This window comes from Falco peregrinus, chromosome Z (assembly GCF_023634155.1).
Source record: "Falco peregrinus isolate bFalPer1 chromosome Z, bFalPer1.pri, whole genome shotgun sequence".
NCBI lineage: Eukaryota > Metazoa > Chordata > Aves > Falconiformes > Falconidae > Falco > Falco peregrinus.
Genome location: NC_073739.1, coordinates 2,563,561 through 2,585,344, shown reverse-complemented (window position 1 = coordinate 2,585,344; position 21,784 = coordinate 2,563,561). Strand labels below are relative to the sequence as shown.

The window sequence follows — 21,784 nt, the reverse complement described above, 5'->3', positions numbered from 1 at the left end:
AAGAAGTGTGAGGCAGAGTCCACGTGAGCTGGTACATCCACACAGCACAGTGTTGTTCTAAGCATGCAGAGTAATTTGGATCCAGAATTTGCATTTACATGGCACAGAGCCTGGGCTAATACGTCCTGTCTTTCAGCACGGTTTGTTAGCTCAGGCTCAGTGCCAAACTGACAGGGCTATACAGCACCAGGTTCTGGAGTGGTCTCTGTGCTGTACTTATGGTGCTGTGTAAGCAGGCTCTTAGCAGAAAAACACCTATAGATCAGATGTCCCCTCTGCCACTTTACACGATTTTGAAAGTCCCATCTTTTCAGTATTTTCACATGTACACTTCTCCCCCTCAAAGTTTCAGAGGTTATTTCTTTAAAGTGATGACCAGAAAACTCTTAGTCTTGGATCCTCCACATGGAAGAACATTAGCAGCCACCTCCCTATTTGTTTTCCTGCAGTTTCTGCCAGATGGGTGCCCTCCTACCTATCCAACCTTTATTACTGGGACAAAAGAAAATCCTCCTTTGTGCTTGACATTCCTATCACAGAAAGAGTGGTTCCCAGTTTTGCTGGCATTATGGTTGTGTACATCAGGTGGCAAGATAGGCCCACCACAGCTCCAGTAGCAGGGCAGTTGCTCCTTTTCATCCTACGCAAACAATTAAAAAGAAACTGCTTCTGCCTGCCAAGTCTGTCATTTTGTAATGACATTTTTCAGACAGATGCGTTAGTACAGTATGTATCATGTTTCAATGGGCTGGTCTGAGAAAACTTAAGAGGTATCTCCTTAAAAAAAAAAAAAAAAAGAAGAAGAAAAAACTTGTCTTGCAAAGGGTATAAACCAAATCAAAGTATTAAACTACTCTGGGAATAAGGAAATGGCATTTGTTCCAGGAATCAAAAGTAGCCTCCCTGAAGGTGTAAGTGATAGAGAGCTACAGACTGGAAAATATGAAAAAGAATAAATAAAAGGCAGAAAGAGAATGGGAAGTGAACAGTTAAGGAAGAGTAAATTGCTAAAGATAATCCTTTAAATACCCTCTCTTTATATGTTAATTACTAACTTTTACTGTTTTAGCTGAAATCACTGTTGACTACAAAGGAAATGGATAAATCCTTACCCTCTACAGCCAATGATACAATGCCTTGTGTGTCTTCAACTCCGTACATAACATCACAGCGATATACCCCTGCATCACTTGCACGCAGCTTAGAGAAAGTCAGCGAAGCATCACCTGTCTCCTCTGAATTGGTTGGAACAGACACTCTGTCTTTGTAGCTTTGACCTATTTTGATGTTGCCATTTTGGGCCACCAGGACTGTGGTTTCTTTTGCATCTTTTCCACTTTTATCCAGTTCAACCTTTGACCATTTGATTCGAAGATACTCAGCTGCATAGCTGGAGGCTATAGTGGGTGTGGTTGAAAAGAAGCATGGCAGGACTGAAGTTCCAGAGAGGGAACCCTTTACAAGGGTTTTTTTTTCCGCTTTAACTAGAAAGAGAGGAGAGAGGGGGAGAGAAAGGACAAATCACATCAATGGAACAGCAAAATCAGAAACAGATACATTTCATTGTCACTTAAGATTCACAGACATGCAAGACCTGAAATCCATGACACTGAGCTGATTTGTAACAGGACTGATCAGCGTGAGCTAAAAAAGAGTTTGCATCAATATCCTAGGCTGCTGATGGAGCCCTTTTCTGTTTGGGCAAATCTAATTCACTACTCTCTGATGTTTTTTCTCCATTTTTTATAGTCACCCAGTAATTGACCTTCTTTGGAAACTGTTTTGAAATTTTAGATGACAGATGAATGCTAAGAGCTGGCTTTGTACTTCATAGGAGCAAGACCCTTCTGAGTGAAAAACAGCGAGTTACCTCACATTTATTGCTGGCCAGTAGCATGCATACAGGGTAGCTACTGATGTTTACACCTTGTCTTACCTCACAGTAACTTGTTCATTTGCTCCTATCCTAAAAGCAAAACTATGACTTTGCATATATGGCATCTCTTACTCTATTCTTTCAAGGGTTAACTCTTTTTATTGCACCCCCGCAGTGAGATTCTCCCAAATAGTCATCCTTTTATAATTATTTTCCTGTCACTTCAAGGACTTGAAGACTTTGCAGAAATAAAGTATTCCAGGGTGTTGAAGCAAAGAAGGAAGTACCGTGCACAGAAAGTCACAACTTGGCTCAGACTTGACATGATAGGACCTTTATCATTTTTTATAACATCTCCATCTGCAAACATTTTACAGTGAAATGCTTCCATCTGATAATATCCTGAGGGGGAATTTGACTACTGTTCATCCAGCCTGCACACAGTAACTGTCTGAAGAGACGAATTCTGTTAGATTTATTTTTATGTGATGTTGTTTCATCATACGTAATGGCTTAATGAAGATTAAAAGCTGATGCACAACAGTGTCTATCTTACCTCTTTCACTGTCCTGCAATCTAACATTTTTTGAAAGGTGGAACACACTGATCATTAATTTTAAGCAAGCTAGGGTTCATAAAGTTTAGAAATACAATAACTTCAAATACTAGCCACCAGAATGATGAAATTGGAGACACCAGCACATGACAATTATGTATCTATTTATCTATCATCAAAAATATCACATCTCCATAAAGAGCAGAAGATTTTTTGGGGAAAAACCACGAAAGTCAGAAACACAGAAAAATTGCTCAAGCTGATTATTTTTAACACAAATGACTTTATGCAGGATAAAGTATTTAATAGTATTATTTTTAAAGGTTCAATACAAGAATGATCAGTTTGATGACCAAGCATTTTAATAAAAAAGTACTAACTAGAAAAAACAGAGAAAAAAATTAACTGACCAAGGAAGACCCAGAAGTTTAAATGGAATTCCTTGGGTCTTTCCATCCATACCTACCTAACTGGAAATTCCTGGGAACACAATGCAGATGCACTTAAGATGACTGTATCAAAACTGATTAGACCAGAGAGAGTACATCAACAATGGGATAGTGCTGTGCCAAAACAGCTGCATTGCACCCAAAGCTCAGCGGAAAAGTTCACATGGAATGGCACTATCTAAGCAAATTTACCAGCAAGATGCTCACTCTGTGATTCAGGCATGCAGTGAGATTCTCGTTTTTCCATTAACTTGTAAGCAGAGACCAGTGATGGTACAACTCACATTTAATAGTTAAACAAACTGATCACTTCATACACTTTGGGCTCAGACCTAGCAAGAATCTAGTTGTAAAACGGAAAGACAAAAACAGGTCCAATATGAAACTGAAGACTGGAGAATTCACAAGACTTGAAGACAAGCCTGTAGAAGTTACTGAATACTAAACACTAGCTCAAAAGCTTTGGTTGCATGCACATTAATTTAAAGAAAAAAATCCACTGTGTTTTTTGGTTGGTTGTTTTGTTTTTTTAATTTCCTTAAGGAAATAAAAACTTAACTAGCATAGAGCCAACTGGTTGCCAAAACCTAGAAAGGATTGATTTTATCCTGAAGATGTACAGTATGGAAATACCACTGGCTTTTATATCATTTTTAATTTCTTGAAACTTCACTGAGTTACAGTGGGGTATAGACATAAAGAAACAGAATGAATACTCAGCTTTCTCAGTTGTGATGACATTTCTGCCAAATTGCACAGGTGGAAGATTAAAATCAGTCTCAAAATATTTAGTAATTATTATGATCTCTTGTCATCTATATACATTACAGGAAGTTCTTAAATGAAAAATGACCTAGTTATAATTATCCTGATTGACAGAATTTTAATAAACTTTTGAGAACGATGTTTCTGGTTATGAGTGGTCCGGAATATTAGCACTGAACCCTGAGGAAATTTCCTCTCTTTAAAATTTGTCTGCACATCAGCAGACTTAAACCCTTGGCAAACACAACATATCAACATGATATGCAAACTAGATCTATCCTTAATTGGGCTATATCCCAGAATAGGAGACCATGTAGGTACAAACATGGCCATCTAACCAATGCCCGTAGAAAGCATTATAAAACTTTATTTTATACATGTAATATTTTATTACATAAAAGCACTCTTTGTTTTGATGAGAAGAGGGGAGAAGCAGAAAGAGAGGGGAGAGCTTTACCCTATTGAAAAAGAAGAATTAATATTTGGCACTGAAACATAAGATTAAGTGATGTTCCTGCACAGTTCAAAAAAAGCTTAATTTCCTGCTGCAGTTCAAGTTAGTTAATTAGGCAGAATTTACTGGCCAATGCAGCAAGCATCGATACCTTCTATTAATGCATATAGCCCTTTTGTTCCTTTAGCATTTTCCCTACGCTTATACTCCATGTTATGTCTCCTTTTCAGCCATTGCCAACTGTATGTCATAGACTATTCCTTAAAAGGAACATGGCAGGGAAAAATATGAACAAAATGTTTTGTAACTGCTTGTGAATTGGAGCACAAGCTGAGAAAAGCAGATATTTGCCAACATTGTCTTATACCATATCCCCATCCCACCATGTAGGACCTAGAATACTTGTTACATCACATAGTCTTGAACAAGAGGATGGTATTAACATAACTAAGCTGGCTGACAATTAACATAAGCATTTTTTCAGTTGCTAACTAATATGTATCACTCATGCATAATTTATTAGGGAAAATACATACACAATAAAGAAATAAAATACACAGCTAAGTCTAAATCACCTGGCCGCAAACCATATCTTGCCATAACTCCCAGAAAAGTCAATGGAAGATTTGTAAAAGATAGTGGGACTGCAGCGTTGGGCCGAGAGCAACACAATGCAATCAGATTACAGAGTCAGTAGACAGTGTGCCTTAACAGCTGAGTACTTTTGTTGTCCTCCCCTGTTTAAACATTAAATATCTCCAAGTAACAGAAAGAGAATGTATAATGAAAACTTCTCCCATGAGATGTCCTGACAGAAGACAACTCTAACACTGCACAGGATTTTGCCACAACTTATTACTGTCTTATTTTCTCCAAACCTAAAACTACGGCTATGCATTTGTATTGGTTTATCATGCAGTTGATGACATGTGGCACACACTTTCTTAAAAAAAGTAAAATTCCAGCTTGCCTTTTCATGCTTTTTTTCCCCCATCAAAATCACCTTATGTCCTCCCAGTCCACGATTTCAGCTGCAAAGTCAGCTTATCCTAGCAATGACACATAGCTTGATATCTTTCTTTTGATGTGGGAGGCAAACTACGGAAGAACTTCTTGCTTAAGAACAAAGCCTCTTTCCCTAGAATTTCTACTTTTTTGTTTGTTTGTTTTAAATGTTATAAAATTCTTAAAATAGAAATCTAAAGAGGAAATAAAAAAGGACAAAATCCTGCTCTTTTGTATTACATTAACCATAACTATCAGACCAATGGGTCATAATGGACAAGAAGTCTGAAAAGAATGCCCTACATGAAGTGACACTGCTTAGAGCAATTTTGCTACGTAATTAAGCTCAAGGGAACAGAATGTTGCTACTGACTATGCAGACAAAAACCACATGCTCAAAGAAGAAAAGATTCTATGTCTTTTAAGCCAAATTTATGAGACAAAAAAACCCTGAATACCATTTTTTAGTTCATCAACAACCTGCTTAGGCATATGGCATACTGCCCTGCCTACCAGCAGCAACAGAAAGGATCAATGTGTTCTGTTAAACTGGCTACTAATGCTGAGCCCAAGAGAAGTCTTTTCATTAACTATAAATATTTTAATGAAGATAATGATAAATTAAAATTAATGCACCACTTAAACTTGCATGAAACTGACATCAGAGGTAACAGACTGAGACCCAATAAAAACACTCACTGAGTTCTTTGCCAGGTGATTTGTGGTCTGAGCAAGCAGAATAAGAGAAGGAGGCACAGACTGATGAAGAACTAACTACTTTCATATTCTGCAAGGAACTCACAGGAAGCCACACAAATGTATGTCTCAGCTGCAGAACTCAATGTAACATATGCAGACATCATAGGCAGGCACACATGCATTTTATAGCACCTACAGAACATAAATGTGATCAGATAAACTGATGTTTAGTATATTCTCTGACTATAGCCTGTTTGGAAGGGATGGGATCTGCCTGCCTAGAAGAGGCAAGGGAAGCCTCGGCAGCAGGCTGGCCAGCTTGCTGAGGTGGGCTTTAAACTGATGGACTCAGGGGATGGGGTCCAAAGTGGCAATGCTCATGCCATTGCAGCCAACTAAAGAATAAGCCAGGCCAACCAGAGTAGCGATATAATCTACCTTAGCTGTCTCCCAAGAAAAGTACCAGATGGCCAGCCACCTCACGGGTGTGCATGGCTATGGTGGACCCTCTTGTGCCCCTCCTGGAAAACCTGCACGCTCAACTGCCTCTCTGAAACGCCCATACACCGACGCACACAGCATGGGGAATAAACGGGAAGAATTAAGAGGTCTGTGTGTGGTCACAGGGCCATGATCTCATTGCAGTTACAGAGACATGGTGGGATAGCTGGCATGACTGGAATGCTGTCATGGATGGCTATTCACTTTTTAGGGAACGCAGGCCAGCAAGGAGAGGTGGTGGAGTTGCCCTTCATTGGAGTGGGCAACCGGGCTGTATCGAGCTCTGCCTGGGGGTGGATGCAGAACAAGTTGCGAGCTTATGGGTAAGGATTAAGGGGCAGGCCAGCATGGGTGACACTGTCGTGGTGTTTGCTACAGGCCACCTGATCAGGAAGTCGATGAAGCCTTCCACAGATAAGTGGATGTAGCCTCCTGATCACATGGTTCTCATGCAGGACTTCAACCACCCTGACACCTGCTGGAAAGCCAATACAGCTAGGCATGCACAGCCAACGAGGCTCCTGCAGAGCACTGATGATAACTTCTTGATACAGGTTGTGGAGGAGCCAACGAGGCAAGGTGTGCTCCTGGACCTTGCACTCAAAACCAGGGAAGGATGGATTGGGGGTGTGAAGGGTGGGGGCACCTTTGCTGCAGTGACCGTGAGATGGTGGAGTTCAGGATCCTGTGTGGAGGAAGCAGGGCAATAAATACGATTGCAACCCCGGACTTCAGGAGAGCTAACCTTGGCCTCTTCAGGGACTTACTTGGAGGAATCCCATAGGTCAGGGCTCTAGAAGGTAGGGAGCTCTGAGACTGGCTGATATGTAAGCATCACTTCCTCCAAGCTCAAGACAGATCCAACCTTATGAGTAAGAAATCAAGCAAAGGGGGAAGGAGGCCTGCATGAATGAGGAAGGAGCTCCTGGCAAAATTCAAACAGAATACAGATTGTGGAAAAAGGGACAGAGCACTTGGGAGGAATATAGGAATGTTGCCAGAACATGCAGGGAGGCAATGAGGAAGGCTAAGGTCCATCTGGAATTAAATTTCGTGAAGGAGGTCAAGGACGACAAGAAGGGCTTCTTCAAGTACATCAGTAGCAAAAGGAAAACAAGGGAAACTGTGGGCCCGCTGCTTATTGAGGTGAGTGCCCTGGTGACAAAGGACACAGAGAAGGCTGAGTTACTGAATGCCTTCTTTGCTTCAGTCTGTACTGCCAAGGCCAGCACTCAGATTCCCCAGACCCTAGAGGCAAGAGAGGAAGTCTGGAGAAAGGAAGACTTTCCCCTGGCCGAGGAGGACCACATTAGAGCACATAGAGCACTTAAGCAAACTTGACACCCAGAAATCTATGTGCCCTGATGGACTGCACCCCTGAGTGCTGACGGAGCTGGCAGATGTTATTGCTAAGCCACCCTCCATCATCTTTGAAAGGTCATGGAGGACAGGAGAGGTGCCTGAAGACTGGAGGAAAGCCTGTGTCACTCCAGTCTTCAAAAAGGCTAAGAAGGAGGATTTAGGAAACTACAGCCCGGTCAGCATCACCTCCATCCCTGGAAAGGAGATGGAACAGCTCATCCTGGAGGACATTTTGAAGCATGGAGAGGAAAAGAAGGTTGTCAGTAGTCAACATGGATTTACCAAGGGGAAATGCCTGACCAACCTGATAGCCTTCTATGATGGAAAGACTGGCTGGGTAGATGAGATGGATGTTGTCTATCTTGACCTCAGCAAGGCTTTTGATACTGTCTCCCACAACAGCCTCGTAGGTAAGCTCACGACATGTCAGTTACACAAGTGGACACTGAGGTGGGTTGAGCTGGCTGAATGGCAGAGCTCCGAGGGCTGTGACCAGCAGCACAGAGCCTGGCTGGAGGGGTCAGTGCTGGGTCCAGCCCTGTTCAACTTGCCCATCGGTGACCTGGGTAAAGGGACAGAGGCACCCTCGGCAGGTTCCTGATGACACAGATCTGGAGGAGCAGCTGACACACCAGGGGCCTGCGCTGCCATTCAGCGAGACCTGGGCGGGCTGGAGAGTTGGGCAGAGAGGAGCTCATGATGTTCAACAGGGGCAAGTGAGGGATCCTGCTCCTGGGGAGGGACAGCCCCGTGCACCAGCACCGGCTGGGGGTGACCTGCTGGGGGGCAGCTCTGCAGAGCAGGACCCGGGAGTGCTGGTGGGCAGCAAGATGCCCATGAGCCAGCAGTGTGCCCGTGTGGCCAAGGTGGCCAGTGGGATCCTGGGGGGCACGAGGAGGAGCGGGGCCAGCAGGTGGAGGGAGGTGACCCTCCCCCTCTGCTCCGCCCTGGTGAGGCCGCATCTGGAGCGTGTGCCCAGTGCTGGGCTGCCCAGTTCACCAGAGACATGGAACTGCTGGAGAGGGTCCAGCAGAAGCTACGAAGCTGATGAGGGGCCAGAGCATCTCCCTTACGAGGACAGGCTGAGAGAGCTGGGCCTGTGTAGCCTGGAGGAGACCGAGAGGGGATCTCATCGATGTCTACAGATGTCTTAAGAGCGAGTGTCAGTAGGACAGGGCCAGGCTCTTTTCAGTGGTGCCCAGTGACAGGACAAGGGGCAACGGGCACAAACTGCAGCCCAGGAAGTTCCATGTCAATGTGAGGAGGGAAAATTTTTTTACTCTGAGGGTGACCAAGCACTGGCACAGGCTGCCCAGAGAGGCTGTGGAGCCTCCTTCTCTGGAGACATTCAAAACCCTGCTCTAGGTGAATCTACTTCAGTAGGGGTTTGGACTAGATAATCTCCAGAGGTCCCTCCCAACCCCAACCATGTTGTGATTCTGCGAAAAAACGTATCACACACAGCAATCTGGGGTTTTTTAAATGTCTTCTGGATTACAAAGCTTTCACAAAAGCATACTCACTCATGGCAGGACAAATAGTCACTTAAAATGGGTAAGATAAACTCCAACACTTATCATAATCATAAGGCCCAGCCTGTAAACGGCAAACCCTAACACCAGCTAGCTCAAAGTTAGTAAATGCCACACGAGCCGTAGGCATAAACCTTGCTCTTGAACTTCTGTCATTAATCCTTCACATGTACCAGAGAAAACAGCAAAGGTCTCGCAGAGGGACATTCCCGTGACCCCAGAAGCTTACACAGTATTTTCTGCTGCCTTCCTGACACACATCTTCTGATAATTTAAAGTCTCAAAGAAGCCATGCAAGACCGTTCTCAATCTGCTCTCAAAGGAAAAATACTTTTGTTGCTACACAAAATCTAATAAGCATGCCATGCAAACATGCTAGGTATTTATGAATGTGACTGTTCACAAAAATGAGTGGAAAAGAAAACAAAGATGGGAATAATGGATAGCAGTGAACGCATTAAACTTTGCATGCTTATAACTTGCTGTGTTCTAAATTAAGCTTCAGTTGTGTTATGGCTTAACATTAAGACTCACAACTCCAGGATTTACACTTTTAAAGTAACTGCTGATATTGACAAATTTCTCATATGACCCTTGAAAGAAAAATGTTAAACTTTCAGATCAATTTTGCCTGAAAGGTCTTTAAAGGAAATATTGCTATGCATCATATTAAAGTGACTACATGGAGTGATCCAATTAATTGTGGCACTGGGAGCATGGGAATTTGTGTTTCATTAAAGATTTCAAGGCTGCAATTTTAAATTCAAATTCAGAACTTAAAAGGAAAAAAGTTGAAACTTAATATGTCTAACTCTTCCAAATGCAGATATATTTTTATTCTTCACGTATTTTTTCAAAGAAAAGAAACTTCTGTACTTGTAAAGGTTGTCTATAACCTTGTAACACTTGTCCTCAAAAAAAGTCTGACATTTCTACAAAACAGAAGGATATGAGTTGATCCCACAAACTCTATTGGATCAATTAATGAAAAAAAAAAAAAAGTTTTAAATCTTTGCCTTCTTCACCATGGCCATACTTCAAATATCTTTAGGACTCTCTATGGCAAAAGTATGGCCCCTCACCTTCAGACATAAAATACACAAAGTTCACAGGGTATTGTAGGAAGATGAGGGGGTTTCTGAACTTCTTCCAAAAGATTCAGGCAAATAAGGACCAGTCAGAACCTGGCCTATCTTCATGAGAAGCCCTTACCAGGATGTTCATATGGAATTTGCTTAAGTACTAAAAATTCTGCTCTGGGGAAAACATAGCCATTTAAGAGGTGAGAAAAGGTGGAGTAAGTCAGAAGACACCTAAAGGTGCCATCGTAAAGGATTCATCCCGGCGACTCAGAGGATCCATCCTACTCCTCCCCACTCCCAGTGATGCACTCCCAATCCCTGAATTCTGCCAGCACTAGCATTTGTGCAAGGCAGTGGGTCAGATCACAGTTCTGACCCAGTGGAAAAATAACCTGCAAGAAATGCTACATGCTCTTTCAAACAAGTCATTCACCTGATTCAGCTGGCCATATACCCACATAAATATAAGTGTCAGCACGAAGGAAAGCATAAAAACTAGCACCAGGGGATGGAAAAGGGGCAGGACTATGCCCTTCAGTGCTAAAATGTATGTGTGATTAGACTGACCATGGAACTATGCCCTAAGTAAATATGAAGGGACTTTCAATATGTCATAACAGAAACATTAGTTTTAAATGTGTTGTCAGATTCCTTTGCCTTACTTATTCTACCTCCGTACATGTTCTCCATCCCAAGGTTGATTTTCAGGTAAAATCTTAACTTTAGACCTCTCCTCATGTGCATGATATACTACCATTTTGAAGCTGAATGGTTATTGCTAGCAGCTCTTCCTTTTCCTATACCTTAAAGCAGACGTTTCTGCCTCAAAGAAGGCTGCAACTTGGAACCACAGAGTGGTTTGGTTTGGAAGGGACCTTCAAAGATCAGCTAGTCCAACCCTGCTGCCAAGGGTAGGGACATCTTTCACCATATCAAGTTGCTGAAAGCCTCATCCAACCTGACTTAGAGCACTTCCAGGGAGGAGATACCCACAGCTTCTCTGGGTGACCTGTTGCAGTGTCTCACCACCCTTACTGTAGAAAATTTCTTCCTTGTGTCCCATCTAAACTTTTCCAGTTTAACACTGTTGCCCCTTGTCCTGCTCTGGTAAAAAGTCTCTCTCCATCTTTCTTATAAGCCCCCTTTAAGTATAAGTAACTTATCAAATAAAAGTTTCCAAGTTCACCATGTAGACTTACGTTGCAAGTCCAAGACCTCTTCTGACAATCGCTTACTTTGCCTCTCCAAAAGCTTCATACAAACAAATGATTAAACGTCAGCTGTGGATCTGAGATTCATACACCAGTCTACATCTACAAACATTTTACTAAGTAAAAAAATGGGTGGAGAAAAAAAAAACTTAACCTTTAATAACCAAATCAGTTTCAGCTCTCCAGGAAAAAGAAAATGGAAGCTCAGTTTTAGTGACTTGCTCCTTGCCTGAAGCTTTGACTCTATTGTCCCTGAGGACAAGCTCAGTCATCCTGGGTTGTTTTATGTTTAATGAAGAATGGAAAAACAAAACCAGAACCAGCTTTAAGGAGGAAGTGATGGTAGGAAATGGTAAAGGAGTGTGCTCCCAACCAGCTTGAGAAAAAAAAAAAACCCAAACTATTTTTTGTTAGTTGGCTTCACTAAGCACAATGGTCTATTCCATTATCTTACAGGACTACCTGAAGACTTAGCTAGCAACAGTGTGCAAGCTGGGGGGAAAAATGAGTATATCTGACTTTCCCAAAGGCTAAAATCAGTCTGAGGAGTTCCTGGAAAGAAAAGGAAAGAAAAAAATCAAGGAAAATCTTGCTCTGAGGCTTGGGAAAACTATTATGTGAATTTTGTGAGTCTGTAGCAGGTGAGAGAACCCTGTCCTTTCTAAAGACTTGACTCAGACTTTCAAATAGCCATGGCAACACATGAGTACATGCTCCAGTGTTAGCATGTAATCACCAAGAGAAGTAGTAAGGGCTCCTCCTTCCCACCCAAAGTGAAGACCTGCAGCTGCCTTAATGTGTCCTTGCTCCAGATCCCAGCAGCCAAGGGACCTGCCACCAAATTAGCTCATGGCAGCCTTGCCCCACCCCAGTATGGGGCTGGCAGCCAGACTGCCCGCTCCAGAGGCATGTCCCCAGCTGCTCTGTGATAGATCACAGGGCAAAGCAGAAACTGGGGCTACTGGTTTCCCCTGTATGCCACTTGCACATGGCATCTTTCACCCTGAATACAGAGAGGGTGCAAGCTGTGACCTATAGACCCAAAAGGCTGCGGTGGCATGACATATGTGAGTACATGCATTGGGATCTGATTGGGAGGCATGCTAAACCAGTACTCCTATAGCCCCAAAACTCCCCCTTTTCATTCACCACTTCTGCAGCCTGGCTAGGTGCATCCCAGGAACCTGCTCCTCCTGTTCCTATGCCACCAGCACCATCACTGCTCCCTCCATGGCACCAGGCTGAAGCCCCCATGGAAGGTGTCTGCCTTCCACTAAAATTAGCCCCCCGGTCAGCCCTTACCTCATCTACTGCAAGGAGCTCCTTTGTGGATTGCAGAAAATGAAGGTGCGAGACATACCGGGCCAACAGGACCAACATTTCAGAAGCACAGGTTAAAGGATTAAAATGCATTCTTGAATATTTGGAGAAGGCAATCTATTTTGCTTTACACAATGTAATTCTATGGCACTTTCTTTATTATTACCTGAATTATAGTAATGGCAGTTACAAACCTCAGGAGACATCAGAGAGGCGTGTAAACCTTGTCAAAAACATGCCCCCTCAGTAAGAATTTCCTGTATATATCAGTAATGTGATGAGAACACATAAACAAAGTCAGTTACACAGTGCAGCAAAATGAGTGGCAGCGGCAAGACCAGAAACTGAATCTCCTGAGTCTGGGTTGTGTCCCAAGTCCTGGGAAGCACCCTACTGATCGGAGCATTAAAATGAATTTTAGTAAACGATTCTATGTATAACAGACTTACCTTTAGGTAGCATATATGTTATAACTAATGTAGAGTACATCCATAAGATACTTTTTATACTTAACAACATCTTGACCTACAAATAAAGAACAAAGGAGTAAGTAGTTAGTATTGCATTGTGTCCTTATCAAGTGTTGTAACCCAGTATATCAATATTTGTCATTGAAGAATATCTACTTAAAAAAGATGCTCAGCAGGCCAGCAAATAATTCTTACTATATTGATCTTCAGCTATTTTATTTACTGTTTTAACTTTATTCCCATACAGTGGTAGCAGTATATGAGTATAATCTGATGACTTTTTCCTGGTGTGGTGTTGTCAGTTCAGATCCAACCTCTGGATAATTTTATGTCCATAACACAAACGACCTTGTCATTTAGCAACAGCTAACAACCCAGCTAATGTCAGAAGGAGCTCCCATGACAAACTTCTCATGAATTTTGATGGTGAGTCACACCCACACTATGATCCTTCCCATCTGCAAGCAGGTTGCCAGATGACTTCCTGCTTTCACGATTTCTCCACATAGTACTTTACAGTGGAAATTTGTTATAATGACAATGTGTCCCTATCCAATACAGATTCGTAATGAGCTTCAGGTTATTGAGCCCAGAGTGATACTCAGACATGTCAATTCCCTTTGGGTTTGGTTCTCACCTCCTTTACAGGCTCCACCTTTTAACAGCTGAAAAGTTCTCCACATATATCGTATGTACATAAAAATATATTGCATGTTCATAATAGTATATCTTCATTTTTACTCCAGTTCTTAGGTACTCATGTTGAATCTGTAAATGTCCTAAAAATTTCAAAAGTACACTAACAAAAGCATTACAAGGCCCATAAATGTTGACTAATATAAAGGGTTTATAAATAGTCCCTCTTCCATATAGTTACACGTATGTACTACCTAGTCTACATAAGAAATAACTTTCAGCTACACTTAGTCAAAAACTGCTGCTGAAAAACTTTTACCACAAAATCCCGAGTTTCCTGATATTGCTGTCAAAATATGCTTCTTGGGTTCTTTACTTGGGCAAGTAACCTGACCTGATAGTTTTTTCCTGTCCAAGAGAGATTACGGTTGAACTGCTTTAAGGAACAGTGAAACAGAGATTTGATAGATACACATCTTTGTTATAACTATGGAACTTGTATTGCACATAGATATTTTGGCATTTTTTACGTTAGCATTTTAGTTCTTTAGTAGTTACACATAATGCTTTAGGGTTATACATTCAAAAACCTCCACAAACTATACTGAATATAATAGCAAGACACACAGAGAAAGACCTTCAGAAAACTACTGGTGATGTGCTCAGTCTCAGGAAAGTTTTCTCCACAGCTTACAGCTGCAGCTGAAACTTCACATGAGTCTGTGTGAATTGGCATCTATCCTGCAGTGGCTGAACAGTTCAGAAAAGGTGCAAAACATCTCAAACGAAGCCCTTCCAATGAGGCAAGCTCTAACATAACAGCAGCATGTTAAAAATTCCCACCCAAAAGGGCTGAAAACCCAAAAGGTTTTCATTCCCTATACATGGATGGCCAGAGCTAGCTGGTTGCACTGGGAAACATATGCAGCAATCTATTCCCAGGGCGTGGAGGAAAGAATACAGCTGCTTTCTGTAGAGCTGACTGCACACTGCCAAAGACGCCCCATCTCTGCTTCAGCCATTCAATAGAGCTGAGTGTATAATGTGATATCACTTATTTTGCAATATTAACTTCATGGAATTCACACTTTTTATGACTGGGCCCCAAACAAGAACTGGGACTTCTTTGACTTCATTCAGTTCGAGCCCTATATGCCATAAAACTGTTTCTGAAGACTCTAACACATACCCCAACACCATCCAGCCAGTTTTACCTCTCCCTACACCTCCACATGCCAAGCTGTACATGGAGAAAACAAAAGTGCTTATTTAATAACTAACTTTAAAAATCTGTAATGTGTCCTGTCATACTAGGTATGCCCTAGTAATCCTCTGTAGAAGATTGTTATGAGTGAGGAGGTTGCACAAGGTAAAAGCTGCAGACATCCAAGTTCTTTTAATGCAATGGACCAGCTCTGAAAAAGTCATGTGTTTGCTTAAACACTTGAATGATCCTCATTATTACACAACATTTTGAAAAAATGACAGGTCACGCTGAGCCTACATATGTGCATACACTAGAAGGCCCTTCAAGCAACGTTCTACCCTGAAACTGCTGGAAGCCTCAAGCACCAAAACCACTGCAGTTCCTTCAGTAACACAAGCACCCTGAAGAGAGCACAAGACAACTGACAGACTTCACCATCAAAGGTGGTGAATGTTGGGCCTGCCTGCAAGACAATGTGAAAGCTCTGGACTCTGTGAAAGCAGAGCTCCTCCAGACCTTCTTTTGAGATGTTTTGTCCCCATGTGTTTCCCATGTGTCACACACTGGCTTCATCAACAGCTAAACAAAAATCTAGAACAAACTGTTTACAAGTTTAGCCTTCCATGTTTACCCATACAATTTATCTCCCTTCTCCCCCAGAAGGCAACCTCAGCATTTGGGACTACAAACAATGGACTTAAAAGAAATTTGCCAAGAAAAACAATAAAGGATTTTCTTTTCCCTGGAAGACAAGCATGCTGCACCTAAATGGGGTTAGTTGCACATTGCAACCACCACCTGCTCCACTGCACCGGCCCTGACCAGGAGTACCTGAATACTTGGCACAAGCCAACAGGAGGCCCGTTGCCCTCAGAAGCTCATTGCAATACTGCCATGACAAGAGGTGGTGTAACCGCTTCCACATTTGGTAAGAAAACAAACCCTGCTCCTATGCTCAGAGCTGGTGAGAGCTCTGAATATGAGCTTCTGCCCTGCACCACAAGTCCAGAGTGCAGGGGGGACCTCATCTTCCCTTTCCTCTCCGCTTTGTGCACAAGCACAGAGCACTGATCCTCCAATAATGTGTTGGTGACTGCATTACAAATGCAATTTGAGAAATCTTATGATGAAAAAACTCACAGCTTCAGCTTCCAGTCACTGAACAATACATACACACACAATGAAATATAAAAACAGAAAGACAACTGTGGAAGGATAATTTTCAAGATATCCAGTGACTGCTGAACTCCACCATAGGTACAGAAGAGCACACTCATGGCTGTGATGGCTACTTAGCTTTTTACCAAGTAGTGCAAGAATTACACCTGCTGCACTAAGAGTTTGGATAGCTCAAAAAAACTGCAGTTTGAGAGTGGAGCTTAATATGAGACACCTGCCAAAAATCCCCACCCAACTCTCAGAAAATCATCTCTCAACCGTTTTTTTTCTCTTAAGTCCCCTCTAACCCAAGGTGCTTACTCAAGCAATGAAAAATATTGGGGGAAGGGTCTGGTTTTCAGCACTTAGGCTCACAAGCATGATTCCCATGCAACCCTCCATGCACAAGGGTTTTCGCACTCCAGTCCTTGGTGCGCTCCCATAAACACTCCTGGGTTACCGAGTGCTGTTCCACTACAGCTGCCAGAATTAAATGTGCAATTACCCTACTCTCAAAACAACAGCATGCAGATCGCAATGGCAGTGCCTCAATCAGCCCCCCAGGGCAGCCTAGTTTAGGAGAAAGCAGAGTTCTGCAGACCTGGTACCAGCAATCCTCCTTTAAAAGCCACAGGGAAGGCAGAGGCTGCTGCTTACACCTAGCACCCCGATTCCTGTTCAGTGTTGCCCGCACTCCCAGGCCACTGCTATCAGATGTGGCTGCTCCTGCCTCCTCCCTGTTTGCTGGCAGAAGCTGCAGCTGACTGTGCTCCCTTGTAGCCTTCTTGAGCAAAATCCCTGCTCTAAAACCAGTTTGTATTTCCCATTCTCACACTTTACAGTTTACAAGAGCCTCTGCTGGCTGGCTGCCATACTGCCCCTAAGTCCACCGTAATCAGCCAAAATCCTTCTTAACCATACCTTTTTCCAGGAGCCTTTCCCCCCACCACTGTCCCTTGGTGTCTCTACACTTAGAGAAAGCCATAATACTATGGACACAGTAAGAAAATCCTGCCAACTCAGGACTGCAAGTTTTGAGTAAGTGTTTAATTTCCACCTTCCTTCTGTTAAAAAAAGTGCCTCACTTAACGTGACCAAACTCGGGTTGCCTGCTGGCTAGTTTCCAACTGCACTGAGCCATTCTATTAGGAGCTACTACAGGCAGACTGATCTACAGTAGTCATTTGGACTAAATTTTTAAACTGGAAGCAACCCTGAGGGCATCATCTTTTAACCCAAAGATGCCAAGTCCTTGACTAACTCCACATCTTTAAAAACTGGCAGCAGAGGTTCTCTCCGTGGGGAGAGCAAGGCTCCTGTTTTTGCAGGCACCACTACCTTCCCTTACCACAGTAAAAAAACTCATAGCTGCAGTAAGTTCTGATCAGATTCCAGCTCATGTTTAGTTTACAGTGTAAGCTTGATCTCACACCAATGCTATTTTAATTTAACCAGATGGGAGAACATCACGTCTCTCTCTCTGTTTTAAACTGCAGGTTAAGAAAGACAGAGAATTGTCCTGATGTGTCACACACTAAAATCTACCATCCGAGAGCTAGTCCCAGTTTCTCTGAAGTTGGGACAATGAGAAATTAGCTACTTTCATAGAGGTGACACCGTCTTTAAAGGCTGCAGCTTCTCCAGTCACACTGAGATTGATTCAGTGCATGATTTACAGCTGTATTATGAAAGCTGGACACATCCTTTAAACATTTAAAAAGCAGCATCTGCCCATTGACCCTCCTTGCCTCCATACTGGAAGTCATGTTCACATTAAAAAAATAAAATTAAAAAAAAAGGCGGGGGTGTGGTGTGGGGGGGGTGGGGTGTGACACAAACCCTAGCAGAACATGGCTCTGTAGAAGTGAATTGGGGTTGCTGCTCCTACTAATGGATAAAACAGTAAATTACAGAGCTTTCTGTGAAACCCCAGCACGCTAGAAATGACCGACCCCAGGTGTAGCACACCCCTTGTCCACCTTCCAAGCTCTGCCTCAAACCTCCACGGCTGCTATCCTTTCCCAAAGGCACACAGTCCTCTCCTTTTGCTTTTGCAGTCCTTTGATCCTTTTATCCCATCTGACTGTTAATTGCTGACATGTATCAACCTCACCATTAAGTGCTGCCTCATTAACTTCACCGGTTTCACCACCTCTCTGCCATGTGATTAATTAGCCCACTGTGCTGCCACATGGCCAACCCGGCCTGCATCTGATGCGTCGGTGGCGCCTGCCTAGCCCGCCATCACTTGCAGAGGTCCTCCTCAGGCCTCGAGAAGGTCCCGGGGGCATCTGCACCACCCCTTCCCCACCACCCCGGCACCCGCAGCCGCAGGGAACTCCTCCCGCCCTGGAGCCTCGGCAGCCGAGCCGCTGGCGCAGGCCGGGCGCAGGCGGGAGAAGCGACATGAGCACAGCGTGTTCTGGCGCTCCTCGCCCTGGCAGCTGCCGAGGAGCTGCTGCCTGAGGACATCCCTCCCAGGCCTGCGCTAATTTATGCCAGAAGTGGCTCTGGGCTCTCCGCAGAGACACAGCGGAAAATTTATGGGAGGCAGCGCGTGGAGCGAGGTGACTGGGACCGCACGGCTGCGGAGCCAGGGGTACCCCCCTGCTCCTGCCACCCGCCGGCTCTGCCTCCTCGCCCACCTGCCTGCTTCCCAGGACTGCTCTGGCCCCCTCCCGCTCCAGCGCCCACGCCACGGTGAGGGCGAGCAAGAGGCAAGCGTGAGGAGCAGCAACGGGAACATGCACAGATGCAGCTCATGGCGCCCGCGGGGCTCGACGCCGCGCCGTTCCCACCGGCCTCCGCACACCGGCCGGCCGGCGCGCAGCCTGAACGGTCGAGGGTTTCCTCTGCCATTTCCCCAGCGCCTCTGGCGGGATCGCCCGGCGTGAGCACGGAGCGCCCGGGAGGCCACGGGTGCCCATGCGGCCCCACCGCCCCAGCCGGGAGCGGCGCCCCCGGGCCGCCTCAGCCCTCAGCCCGGCCGGCGGCGGGAAACGCGCCGGGCCCGCCCCGCTGTCAAACAGAGCGCCCGTCGACAGCGTCGGCTCCCGCATCGGTCAGAGAAGAGTGAGAAACAGCCCGAAATGCCACGGCGACAATTAAAAAAAAATATTTTATTATGATTATGATTTTTTTTTTTTTTTTTTTTTTTTTTTTACACACACACACCCGCCCCTCCCCTCGAAGCTGAGGGAAACCGGAGCCCTCTGGCGGGAAAGAAGCCACTGCCGAAGGGACGCGGCCCCTGGCTCGCCGCCAGGGGGCGCCGCGGTGCCGCCACCGCCGCGCCCGGCCCGTTCCTCGAGAGCGGCCGGGGCCGCGCCCGCCCGCGGCGGGACCCCCCCTGCACCGGCCCCGGCACCCCCCGCCTGCCTCCACCCCCTCCCCCGCCTGCCCGCGGACCCCCCGACGGACTCGGGACGCGTTTGAGCCGTGGCCGTCGGCGACCCCCACAGCCGAGCCCCGGGCAGAGCCTCTCCCGGCCGCCCCTCCCCGCCCGGGAGCGCGTCCCGGGGGCACCCGGGTCCGCGCCGCCTGCGCGCATCGCCGCCGCAGGCAGGGCTCCCCGCCGGGCGCTGCGCCCCTCTCGCTCCTCCAAGTCTTACTCACTCCCTTTGGGAAGGAAACTTGCCCTTTCGCTCAGCCTCTTTGAGCAAAAAGCAAACACACACAAAAAAAAAAAACCAAACAAAAAAAAGCGGGGGACTGCGGTTACCCAACCAGAAACCTCCACAAAAAAAAAAAAGACTCCAAACCCACCCGACATTTGCACTGTTCCATCCTGGGATGGGTTTCTGCAACACGTTTCAACACTCACGCCTTTTTTTTTTAAAAAAAAAAAAAAAAAAAGAAAAGAAAAGAAAAGAAAAGAAAAGAAAAGAAAAAGCCATCGGGGCTTAATCCCAAAGCCAGTGCCCGCAGGGAGAGGGGGTGGCCGGGTAGGACGTGACAAGGGGGACAATGAGCTGGCCCCGGCCCTCGCCTGCTCCCCGTCGCCCCTTTGTGTGGGGACGGTGCCTGGGGGCCGGATGGAGGCTGCCCGCGGGGTCCCATCCCCTGCCGCGGGCATCCCGACCCTCTGCCGATGCCGCCTCCCCACACCCACCCACCCGCTTTTTCCCGCCGTCGAAACTCCCTTAATTCCTTCCACGATGCTCTCACTTTTTCTTTGTAAAACAAAGGCGAAATCCCAAGGAGCGGAGTGGGAAGGCAGTGCCCCTGCCCCAAGAAGCTGGCTGTGGGTGTAAAAGGGGGCGTTTTGCTCTACTGACCTTGTGATCCTCCTCCTCACCCACCGCCCCCCTTTCAGCAATGAAAATGTGGCTCAGAGGACGTCTTGCTCTCCGTTTCCTCTGGAGAGATGCTGTCCGAGTACCTCAGCCCCGCTCTGCCCTGTGAGCAGCTTTCCAGGAACATCGGGGAGGAAAAGGAAAGAGGGGAGGGGAAAAAAAAAAAAAAAAAAAAAAAGAAAAAAAGAAAAAAAAAGATGGGGGGAATACACCAGAGTGGAGAAGACTGAGCGCACGCTTTTCCCAGCGCAAGAAAACCTGGTGGCCGGAGGAAAGGTCCATTCTTGTCGCTCCTGTAAGACGGGCGCTTTGTGTATTTAACACCCTCACGAAATAGCTTCCTCCTTTCTCCCTCCTGAGCCCCACCGCACACCAAGGTGCACCTCTACCTTCCCGGCCATTCAAACAACCAGTACCAAAGACTTCTTTCTGTCAGGGCTCCCACCCCAAAGTCTTTTATTTCCCAGTTTTCTTTGTTCTCCTCTTTGCACCAGGGGATTTTTGTGGGTCCCCGAGCATCCCTTCTCCTCTCCCCCCGCGTGTCGTTGAGCTTACCCCAGGTTGTTTAAATTCACCAATCATCGCTATTCTCTCCCGCTCAAGATTTGCGGTTCAACTCTTTGTCCTAACAGGTACCAGCACTAAAACAATCGCCTTAAATCTTACACTAGGTGTTTGCTGGTAATCATATGTGAAGGCAAAAGAAAGAAGAAGAAAAAAAGAACACAAAAAACACAGAAAACCAACCCGCATTAAAGGAGTTATAGTTACCTTAAAAGGTAGCGTATTGCAGAGATTGCAAAAAATCACAACGTGGTGCCTAGGCTAGTCCAGAGATCCCAGTGGCCGCATGAAAGAGTAAATCCCCTCGTTAGTGCTGGAAAGGAGACGGTGGTTCCGGGGTCTCCCCTTCTCCCAGAGCTCGGTCTCCCCTCCCACCCCGCCGGCGAGCACCTGACTCCGAGCTGCGGAGCCTGTACCGAGTTGTGGGCAAAGGGAGCTCGCCTGCAAGTTCAAATGCGAGCCTCAGCCACCCATCATTATTATATCGTTGTACCGTCAGCGCTGCAGAGGAGGGGCGCTGGCTCGGGGAGAGGAGGGTTCACAAGCCTCCTTGCAATTTGCAAAGCTCCCGCAGCTGCTGGGCGCAGGAGAGCCCCCAGCGCCTGCCTCCGCGGAGCGGCGCGCCCCGGCCCCCCCGCCGCC

General features: G+C 45.5%; 1 protein-coding gene across 2 annotated transcripts in view; it reads right to left on the bottom strand.

The window, feature by feature from the left end:
* The window catches only part of VCAN (versican), a 118,416-nt gene extending 96,834 nt beyond the window's left edge, over positions 1-21,582 (bottom strand). The window contains exons 1-3 of one of the 2 annotated variants that reach the window (XM_027784837.2): positions 21,350-21,582; positions 13,262-13,337; positions 1,113-1,484 (exon numbers count right to left, since the gene is read on the bottom strand). In XM_027784837.2, the coding sequence (XP_027640638.2) occupies positions 1,113-1,484; positions 13,262-13,331 (442 nt within the window). In that variant the 5' untranslated portion in view covers positions 13,332-13,337; positions 21,350-21,582. The remainder of the gene's footprint in view (positions 1-1,112; positions 1,485-13,261; positions 13,338-21,349) is intronic. The other variant, XM_055791502.1, reaches the window with a different exon arrangement.
* Positions 21,583-21,784: the final 202 nt, after the last annotated feature.